The 11,574-nt window shown below is 30.3% G+C and overlaps 1 protein-coding gene across 4 annotated transcripts; it reads left to right on the forward strand.

Annotated features, from left to right (window-relative positions):
• Positions 1-2,630: 2,630 nt before the first annotated feature.
• On the forward strand, positions 2,631-9,519 carry LOC129295809 (RING-H2 finger protein ATL7-like). Of its 4 annotated transcripts, none has more exons than XR_008589647.1 (5): positions 2,631-3,265; positions 3,396-3,478; positions 6,872-7,052; positions 7,854-8,049; positions 9,345-9,519. XR_008589647.1 is itself a non-coding variant. In XM_054934387.1 (5 exons), exons 2-5 carry the CDS (start codon positions 3,029-3,031, stop codon positions 7,938-7,940), a joined length of 588 nt encoding a protein of 195 aa, XP_054790362.1. In that variant the 5' UTR covers positions 2,634-2,772; positions 2,887-3,028; the 3' UTR covers positions 7,941-8,185. The 4 variants fall into 4 exon arrangements, 2 of the variants coding, with proteins under 2 accessions (XP_054790361.1, XP_054790362.1); XR_008589648.1 differs by lacking the exon at positions 9,345-9,519 and adding an exon at positions 8,457-9,269; XM_054934387.1 differs by lacking the exon at positions 9,345-9,519 and having other exon boundaries at positions 2,634-2,772; positions 2,887-3,265; positions 7,854-8,185.
• The last annotated feature ends 2,055 nt before the right edge of the window (positions 9,520-11,574 follow it).

Below are 11,574 nucleotides of genomic sequence, written 5' to 3' on the forward strand. Positions count from 1 at the left end.
ATACTCAAAATTGACGCTGAATTAATTAATCTTTTAAAATTTATATGTCATTTTCCTGTCATTTTCCAATATACTTAAGCTATTAATAAAGTTGAGAATTTTGTAGGGATAATAATAATAAAATTATTTTAAATTATATAAATGACAATTTAATTTCTTCAAATGTCATAATTTCAATAAAATTTTTATATTTTTTATTATTAATAAATTTATATAAATAATTAAATTGTCTTTATTGAAAATAAAATGATTCACAAGTTTTGTTTAAATAATTATAACTTTTCTTCTTTTATTCACTACAAATTACAATTTCACATATTAAATTTTTGATTTGCTATTATATTATTGTGAATATAAAAAAATTGTGATTATTTAAACAAAACTTGTAAATTATTTTATTTTTAATAAAGATAATTTAACCATTCATATAAATTTATTAATAATACAAAATTCTTAAAAATTTTAATAAAATTTTGATATTTTAAAGAATTAAATTATTATTTATATGTGTATTCTAAATTTCTAACGACCCTACATGTAACAATCCCGAGCCGAACTCCAGCTAACTTTTTGAGCTTTTCTGGCTGGCCTGCAGTCCGAATTATTTCTTCTAATTTTTTTATTATTTAAATATTAATTTATTTATTTTTCAGGTAATAACAAGCATTATCTTGTTCTTTCCATCCAACCAACTTCAAATTCGCTTCGTTAATCATCTTTCATTTCCTCTCCATCGCACAAAAAGAATAAATGAATTGAGCTCCTTTGAACTAATTCAGATCGGCTCAAATTCCCACTTTTTTTTTTTAAATAATGATAGAAAGGCTAGCTGAACCAAGAAATCCATTTTTCGGATGATTTCGTCCGTAAAGAAAAACAAAGAAAGAAAAATAGATGTCAAGCCATTAAGTGGCTATATGTATCAATCAATAATTATTTATTTGGGCATTAGTTACATCATTGTTACTTGGTAAGGTCGTCAAAATCAGGTTAATTCAAATAATTGAGCAGTAATTCAATTGTTAGTGGTTATTAAATTGTGATTAACTTAATCACAAGGACTAATGTTGCCTTTAGATATATAAAGATTTAGATTTAAATTTGAATCAAACTCTTTACTTGAATATATAAATTTTAAATTTATATTTTATTATAATTTCATAATAATTTCAAATTTTTCAAAGTTATAATAATTTGAAATTTCAACTACCCCAATCATTTGGTTTTCTCCATGTTTCTACTATCAGTGTCTCTATTAATTTCACTTAACCTTTCATCTCTCATTTTTATCTCTCAATGATTGAAGAGTAAAGGTAAGTTTGTTATTTTAAATCTCTCATTTAAATCTTAGTTATTCTCTTAAATATTTTTATACTATCCAAATAAAAAAATTTATTAATTTTAAATGTGAGATTTTAAATATAAGATTTTAAATTCATTAATCTTGACACTACTTAATTTAATTGACTAAATTTTATTCCCTCTAATAAAAAAATGTAAGAGACATTTTGAAGGAACGATGTTAAAAAAAATATAAAATATTTTTTATCTTTTAATGTATAATTATTATTTTTTTAAATTAACTCTATTGAATAAATTACTTTATTTTTATTTAAAATAAAAATACTCTATTAAATAGAAGTAAATATATAAAGATATAATTAGTTTAAAATTAAGTAATTATTTTATTAGAAGATAAGGTTTGATTCAAAATGACTTACATTTATCTGCAAAGAAGAATGACATTGAAGGGTCTAAAAAAAATTATTACAATAAAAGTTTATTAATATTGCGTCAGATATTGTATTATAAAAAGACGGATATGTCTTAGGTTGTATTTTTTATTAGGGCTTCTTCAAAAATTTAATAAATTAAGGTTCATTTTTTGATTGCAATATATTCATATTTTTACAATACAAGATCTGATGTAAAATTGATAAAGTTTTATTGTAATAATCATGGTATTGAAAACCGGACCGGACCGGCCGGGTCAACCCGGAAACCGGTGAACCGGTCCCCTGTCCGGTCTGGGTTTGCACTTAACCCGGTGAGGAAGTGAACCGGTGTAACCCGGTCAACCCGGGTTCAACCCGGTATAACCCGGATAACCCGGTGGGTTGACTGGGTTAACCGGGTTAATATTTTTTCAGACTTTTACCCCAAAACGACGTCGTTTTTGATTTTTTTTTTCATTTTTAATTTTTCAGAGCTCTGAGTTCGGAAAAAAATAACAAAAAAAAAGTAAAATTGAAGTCAAAAAATAAAAAATTAGAGATAGAGCATGCTAAGTCCAAAAATATAGCATTTTATTATTGTTAGACTTTTGAGTGGTTGGATTTGGTTGAATGTTTTTATAATTAATGTCTTTTTATTTAAATTGTATTATTTTAATCATGACCGGTTTGCCACCGGTTCAACCCCCGGTTCAACCCTGATTGAACCACTAACCCGTGACCCAGTGCCATGACCGGTTTAATGACCGGTCCGGTTTTACGTACCTTGGTAATAATTTTTCGTTTTAGGGCCCTCATTGTCATTCTTCCCACAAACAACACCTTGTCTTTTTCCTACTTACACCTCCAGGGCGACTGGGCCATATTTACTTCTTAGTTCCATCATCGTTATTTTGCCTTCGATTCTCTTCAATCCATTCCATAAATATTTTTCTCCTTTTCCTTTTTTATCTTTCTTCTTCAATAAATCTAGCTGTGCCTTCATCCGCCTACAGCCGCCATCAATCAGTATCCCAAGCTAGATCCTTTTCTCACGCAGGTCAAATCTACCTTCTTCAAGTCTCTCTTCAATTATTTTCACCACATTTTTTCATATTTCTCCGATTCGGACACCGTTCTTCGGAAGGTTCCGGTAATTTGAACTTCATTACAGGTTTCAGTTATTGCATTGAACTCAACATGACTGCTCTGCTAGATTCTGGTTCATAACAATTGAGTTTATAGAGTGTTCTTTGTTAATTTTGGGAATCACTTTACATCTATGGGATTTCTGGGTTCTGGCAAGCCGTTTGGTAATGTCTCAAGACAGTTCAGACCCTTCTTCGGCTTGCTGCTCAAGATCGGATCATTTGGATTCGGCTTCAGCTGAACTCAAGCTTTACCGAGCCTTCATTTTCTCTGTACCCATCTTCTTCACTTTCATCCTCCTCTTTCTGTTCTACGTGTTTTACCTTCGACCTCGAAGGGTTGATTGGTCGTCTCTTAGGATGAGAGCTTTTGCGGCTGCGGAGGATAATGGCGGTAACTCCAGGGTAAGATCATATTGTTGGATATTTCTAGTTTCAATAGTTTAGGAAAACTTTTGAGTAAGGAAAATGAAAACTAGTTTGCACGTGCATGTTTGATGTTGACTATTATCTTTTTTTATTATTGATTTTGCAGCCTGAATTGGGCTTGAAGAAAGAGCTGAGAGAGATGCTACCGATTATCGTATACAAAGAAAGCTTCTCGGTTAAGGATACACAGTGAGTTAGATGGCCTCTTCAACTTTTGTGGTGTCTATTATTATTTATTTTTTTTTCCCTGTCTCTATATTTATATATCTGTTTCTCTTTTGCACTTCTTTATAATTATCAAATTAAGCAGTTTTTGGAAATGAAAATTCTTGCATAGACTTGGTCTTCTAATTTTTGATGGACTACAGCCTAGGAAAAATCACCAAATGCACATATAAAAGTGAGATCCACAAAAAACTAACATATTACATGGTTATTTTCATTGTTTTAACCTATTGGAAATGTACGTCTGTCTTTTAATGCAGCAGATGCTGATCAAAACCAACATTCTTAATATGAAAAAGACTTCCATAAAGAGTCAATGTTCCACACTGGAAAAAACACTGGAGGAATTATGATACATAGTCAATATTCAGCGCATGAAAAGTGACTGCAGCTATGATGCACAGATTTGGGTGTGGTTTTTGAGTTTGAAAATTGAAACAACATGTTTAGGGTATATGGCAATTTTTGAAAAATCTAGGGTAGAGATACATCAGTCTATTATTAATTAAAAACTAAAATCGCAGATATTAGTTTTTATAAGCTAACAATAATATTGAAGATTTTAGTATTAATTGAGCTTTAAATATGTCCTGGTTAAAGAAAAAGTCCAAAAAGAATACTCATGGAAGTCGTTTAATGAGACCTCTTGGTTAATAATATTCCCAAAAGTTTGGTTGATGATAGAGTATCATGACTTTGTGCAATCCATCTAGCCGACACCATCTAGTGAGATATGGCTTGTTGTTGTTGTTGTGTTTTGTTCTAGTTAAATCCTTTGTTTAGGTCATTTCATTATATTTCAATGCATTTTAAGAGCATTTTTTTTTTATCATTGTCATATAGCATTGCAGTTTAAAGCAGTTTAAAACCAATTTTTTTTTTTTTTTTTGGATTCTGGAATGCTTTGATGCAGGTTAGAAAGGTTTTCACCTGTTTCTGACCTGTAACAGTTTGGCATTGCCTAAAATGTGTGGGGGGGAAAATTTTGCAAGAGGGGTAACACAAACCAGGCATATGGTATGCCTTATGTTGATATTTTTCTGATATGAATAAGCTAATAAAAGCAAGTATCCTTGCATTTTTAGAGTCAATAATGGAGCACGTGATACCTGCTGACTTTTTTTCCCTTTCACTGCACAACGATAATTTTATATGACAAAATTGGTTCAGAAACAATATTCTCTAAAGCTTCTTCTGAGTAACTTTATATACTAGAAAACTTTGTGGATGGATATCCTCAACCTATTTGATAAGAACTTGAATGACTTTCTTCGTTTATCTTTGAGGTTTAGACTGCGTATTGGAGGAAGCTTAGTTATTGTGGAACATCAGAGTGACAAGTTGATTTGAATGCAGTGAGCATGACATAATCCTCTTGGATAAAATTTCTGTGAAAGCAAATGTGTCCATGATGGAAATCTCTGCTCACTAAGTTGATCATTGTGTTTTCTACTCTTAGGAACCCCAGTAACATGACTGAATTTGTGCGTTCCTTCCCAACAATTTTAGGTCAAAATATTCCAACATTTTATGGTATTTGTCCTATTAAAAAAATGCTTCAAGGTATATGAAATTGATATTAGAATTATCAACCTCAGCTCTGACTAGACTTCTGCTTTTCTTTGACGTCATCACACAATAAACCCTTTTGATAACATAATGCATGTTTATGCTGGATGAATTTAACCTGTTCCAATATGAAGTCCTGATAGTTGGTTTGTTGAAAACTCCCCAGGTCGATTCTATTTTGGGCCAAAAAATATATTTATATTTAGTATTTCATAATGGTTGCAAAAGTACTTGCTCTGGTGATAATCAATATAATTTCCTATCCTCTGCATTTGGCCCTTAGATGAATAAGGACTGCAATGGAGCTCCAATAAGGGGAACTTGGAAGTTAGAATTGGAGTTCAGAAGCTTCCTTTCTCTTCTGTCTCTGTTTATCCAAAATTGGAATCAAATTTTGCTGCAACTTGTTGAAAGCCACCAAACCTTTGAAGCATCTTCACTGTGAAAGGGGAATTTATTTGTTCTTGAACTATTCCCAACACAGATTAATTCCAGCAAATGGAAGGTTAATTTTGAAACCAATTTCTATTTGAGAAGGCAGAAATAGATTTAATTCTGTTTAGGTCCAAAATCATGCTGAAACTGGAATTTTGGAGCTAATATCACAGCACATTAGTCAATTTCAGAACCAGAAGACCAACAATACTCTAGGAAGGTTATTTTTTTAAAAAAAGGAAAACTCTGGGAAGGTGAAAAAAGAAAAGAAAAGAAAAGAAAAGAACACAACTGTACTTAATGGGTCTTAATTTTACCCCATCTTTCAGCGGCATTCAATTATCTTATAAGTTAAACATCCATTCAGACCATTTTTCCTATTGTGAATGCTCACCAATGATGAATTGCATTTATTTCTTTTCTATCCAAAGCCATATAAACTTAATTTGTGTTCTGGTGAAACTTTATTCTTCAGATTGATTTTTGGATCCATTCATCCAAACTGCCAAGCATAAAACTTATACCTCGAACTTCAGCTTACTTTAATTTCATTCCTCTTCTAGTTTTAGAATTTAGAAAAAAATTGAAGTCAAACTAAAGTGATAAGCCACTGATCTGTTGGCATCCAGATATAAATAATGAAGCCACTGGTCTGCTTTAATTTCCTTTGTCTTCCATTCACTTGCTCTTTCTCAGACACAGTTTGGGTAAAAATCTTTGTGCTATCTGCAATGAAATTTTTCCTTTAAATTTTCATTCACAACCGAATTAATCTATGGATGCTCACTAGTGGTTGACATATTGTAGCCATGATCGGAAATCAACTTTTTATGCTTTGTCAACACTCGGTAACTAATGCAAAATTGAGGAGAATATAAGCTGCTTTGATAACAGCATCATCCGCGGGTAATATCAAAATGAACACAAGTTTGACTGACTAAGCTTCTATATATTCTCAAGTAAGAGAGGGGATGAGAAAGACACCTGATCTCAAACTTAGTGTTGTGGAGAGAATTTTAACAACACATTCCATGTTACTGCTTATGGACTTTGCAGTTTGCTAACCTTTTCTTGGAATCATTAGATGATGTTTATATGTCTTATAAAATTAATATCTTGACCTTAGCCTTCTGGCTTGATGATCTTGTACCATCTCTCATGGTGTCGGATTTACCCCTTACCTCATAAGATGTATAAAAAAAAAATGTTATCTCAAGAATATTCGATCATAGAACATTACAATAAAGAGATTTAACTTGGTAATAAAGAGAAGCTCATGTTCTTCTCAAGTTTAGGGGAATAAGAATCAAGACCTGCATTATCGTTCCTCACTGACGAGTTATTTTGTGGCAGATGCTCAGTTTGCCTTTTGGACTACCAACCAGAGGATAAGCTTCAACAGATACCTGCATGCGGCCATACATTTCACATGAGCTGCATTGATCTTTGGCTCACTAACCACAGCACCTGCCCTCTATGCCGCTTGTCTCTTCTAGCTTCTGCTAAATCTTCAACTGAGACATCTAATTTACAGGTAGACGTTGGTAATTATTATCATTTTGGAGAGATGCATATCTAGAGTTCTGTGTATGACCCTTCGGACACATGCATTGGTTTCATCATGAATTAGCTGATAATCATTTAATCATGGCGCAATTGCAAGCATCTAACTGCAGGGTCACGCATTTGTCTTAAAAAAAAAAAAAAAACTCCAGTGTCACGTGTATTTAATGCGTTTTTAAACCCTTTAGATACACATGTTCATCATTTTTATACACTCAAATACATATTTATCCAAAGCTAAGAGTAAATTTATAGATAGTGTGTTTATGAATGTGATGCAGCAGGGAAGGGAAAAAGAAGATAAGAGAAAGGGTGTAGAGACAGAAGATGATAGATACAGAAGGGAGAAATTTATAGGGAAGCAAACCAATATCAATTATTATTCATTCAAAAAGACGTACAAAGTAAATACATTAAGGCATTATTTATAGGCCTTAACCTAATTCTGGAAATGAAAATATTAAAAGCAAATATTCTATAAATCCTAATAATTAAATCCAAATATTCTAAAATAATTTAAAAGATAACCTAGTAATATAAGAGATTACATTTATCCAAATCAAATGCTAAGATCATTCTAATAAACTAAAAATTGTAAATCTAATTAATTTTGTGTCCCATCAAAATGTCAACATCACGTTACAGGATGAGGCAAGGTGTTGGCAGTTAAAAACTTTCTCAGTCTTTTTTATCTGAAACCAGTAAGTTGTACCTGGCTATCGCACAGATGAATGATTATAATACAGTAATGACAATTAAATCATTTTTGCAGAGGCCGTCTGGCAATGAAGAAACACCAACTGCTCAATTCTCTGAATCAAGATCTACAACGCATCCAGATAATAGTGTAGCTGTGTAGCCCAAAATTGCTCTAGAGATAATTCAAGCAGTGCCCACTGCATTGATGTTGAAAGAGGAAATGCTGAAAGCAGTTAGAAGAGGTGTGAAGACATGAGAGGCTTGTTATGGTAATTCTCTGTTTTATTTTATAGCATCTTCGTCTGTCTGTGAAACTGAGTGAAACTAATATATCGTTTATCAATAAAGGTATTTTGAAACTTTTAGATGTGTTCACGGTTACATGAATCTCTATTATTGATCTAATGCTTATATCAGTAGCATTTTTGCTGGGAAAGTAGTTTGTTTAAATAATTTTTGTGATGACTGGTTTTTTTTTCCTTTTTTTTTTATTGGGGGGGGGAGGAGCGTGAGAGAGAGACATTATTTAGGAAACAGACAAAATCTCAAGGGAAGGTGAAGGAGGCAGGTTTCTATAAAGAGAATAAAATTTACATTATTTTATTAATACTTTATTCTGTAAAATGATTTAACACCATGTTATTGTATTAGTAAGGAGAATGCTTTCCTTTGACAGAATACAATGTTGAGGTGAGCATTGCCAATTACATAATTTAAAAACTATTTCAGGTAAGTTTGAATATTGAATAGCTTCTACTTTTTTAAATTTAAGACCTGTAGTGCTGCATACTACGGTTTCCTTAATTTTTTTTCTCTAGGATTTTATTTTTTCAACTTTTCTGTCTACTTAGATCTTTATTCTTGACAAACTACAACTCTAAGCTGACTTTTCCTTACTATTATTGTCCTTACAGAGAAGGACCGTATCACTTTACAATTAGCTACTAATGAAAGATGTATATTTAGCAAATAGTAATAAACTAGTAGTAACTTAAGTTTGTCACCCTTTCATATGTGTCTCCTGCTTGGTCTTTTTCATAAGGCCATGTTAACTACTTTCATTAGATCATGGAAATTAGTAAAAAGTAAATTTTGTGAAGGTCCTATGTTAAGGATCAATAGGTAAGAGTTAAGACCTTGTAAATAGACCGGCAAGAGTAGTTCCATTTTATTGGATGTTTTCAAAGGGACATCAGGTTCCTGTTTGATGTTATATTACTCTCTCTCTCTCTCTCTCTCTCTCACATATCTTACCCTAGAAGACAGAGTTTACTTTAGATGTGCTCATTACTTGTTAGTGATTAGTTTCTTTTTTAGTTTATTTAGTGAATGTATTTTTGGACTTTGTCCGGCTCCCTCTTGGGGAACCTCTTAGGGCAAAACTTTGATATTTCCTTATTGAATTAAGGATTTTAGCCCTTGGCCTGAGTATTCCTGTGAAGATTCATATCAATATTGGTAATGAGAGATATTATATCTTATCAACTGAGCCAACTGTTTTAGGAATCTGAAATCTTTTCGTTCATGATGGCTTTTGTGTTTATCTTTTTATTGGTTGTGGGAGGTTCTTGTGTTGGATTATTCAGCAAAACTTAGCAGGAGAGAATGAACATCTTGGCCAATGGTAACTACTAAAAAGAACAGATCATTTGATGAAGAGGCATATTTCTTGGTGGCGAAAGAAATGCTATGATTACATCTTTGGTTGTATGAAAAAAGTTTTTTTTTTTTTTTTGAAGGAAGGAAACAGTGTAATGTATCTGACTAGAAAATAGGATAGATGCATTATTTATTTTATTTTTAAAAAACATGTTTCTATTTATCAAACTATAAAACGTTTGTTGTCATATAGAATTTCAGTGTTTTATTTGGGAAGAGATATTAAAACCAAGTTCTATTTATAAATACATTAGACCAAATCATAAGAATAAGGATCAAATCTGGCATCTGATAGATATAATATAAAGATCTCAAACCGCTTCTTAAACTATGAGATTTTTCCTCATGTGGATGAGTTGTTTTTTTTTTTCAAAGACTCAACTCGTTTGTTATTATTATTATTATTATTATTATTGTTACTAAAGAAAGTAAACTAGTTCTACTTTGTTCTGGAAATTTTCAATTTGTGTTGGTTTAGTGGAAATCTCCAATCATTAGGAAGGGCCCTTTGTTTGATCAATGCAAATCTGAACTTCCTAATTATCTTGGCTTTGAAGGAAATAAAAATGGGGTCGAGAGAATATTAAAAAAAAATGAATTTTTTATTGTTTTTGAAAGTTTTTTCTCTTACAGTATTTTTTTTAAATATTTTCTTGCCCACCCAAACCAATGCTTGAAACACTAGAGGAGGATAAGGGGGAATGATGAGTAAAGAGCTCATACAATGATTAATATCAAATCAAGATTATTTTTTTTAAAGATTTAAGTAATGAAACATCGGAAAAGGAGTAATGAATTTAGAAATTTTAGTTGTGTGACTTAAATTTTCTGGTAATGTCCTTATTTGTCATTTTTTTATGGATAACTAGTATGTGGCTCGTGCGAGTGGGATGTAAAAAAAATAAAAAAAATTAAATAAATAATAATATTTTTTTGTTTAAAAATGTAAGATATTTTTAATTGAATTTCATCATTTAATAAAATAGTTATTTATTTTTTTATTAATTTTATCTTTTCATATTTATTTTTATTTATCTTATAATAAATATAAAGTCATTATCAATATGGGTATTTTTTTTAAAAAAAAGCAATGATTATATCTCGAAAAATTAAAAATGTTTTACATTTTTAAACATCTAATTTTTAAAAAATATTTTATATTTTTAATGAAGGAAGTAGTTAATAATCATCCATAATATAAGATGTTATTTGGTAAAAATAAATTTTTCAGTGTTAGCTATTGACTTTTACAAAGCATAAGCTAACTTCAAATTGAAATTATAAATATCACAATAATGTTTCTTATTAACTTTCAACTAAAATAGTTTGTGATGCACATGATATTTTAGGTATATTTTTTGTAATTGTAATTATGATACAATTAAGATCAATTAAATTTAAGGCAATCTTTAAAATAAGTTTGAAAATGATAAGCCAAAAATTAATCTTGTATTGATTTAAAAAAATTGAAAATGGTTCAAATTAATTTACACCAAAAATTAATTTCATATTGATTTGTTTTTCACTAAATTTTATGAATGTTTATTATATTTTATTTGTTTAAAAAGAACTTTCTATAAATGAAAAGGAAATGAATAGAAGGAACAAAAGAACATAGTCACCAAAAAATAATTAGAAATGTTCAATATTTACTAATTTAATGCATTCAAGTATTTGTATGTGTTTTATACTAAGTTATTATTTTACTTTTAACATTGGCTTTACTTCTTATGATACATTAGACAATTAAGAGCATGAGAATCAATAATAATATATATATATATATATATCTATATAACTACATACCATGATGAGATATGTCAAATGTTATCTAGAGTCAAATTATACTTGCATAATTTGAAGCATGTAAAATATGTTTCCTTCAAAACTTACATCCTTATCACCTACACATAAAACTTGTTATTAAATGACGTTCAATAGCAAAAATAAAAAGGACATCACCTAATTCCCTCACTTGCTTTGAAAATGAATTAATCACAATAATTCAGTCACAGAAATAAATAAAAGAGAATGATATTGTAACATATTTAATCAAAATGACTTGGTTATGATGAATAAAAGATGGGATATTACTGAACAGAAAAATAGAGCTAACTATCAAGGTTTAAGTGGAT

This window comes from Prosopis cineraria, unplaced genomic scaffold (genome assembly GCF_029017545.1).
Source record: "Prosopis cineraria cultivar Desert tree isolate PC_DT_omini unplaced genomic scaffold, ASM2901754v1 PC193, whole genome shotgun sequence".
In the NCBI taxonomy this organism is placed as follows: domain Eukaryota; kingdom Viridiplantae; phylum Streptophyta; class Magnoliopsida; order Fabales; family Fabaceae; genus Prosopis; species Prosopis cineraria.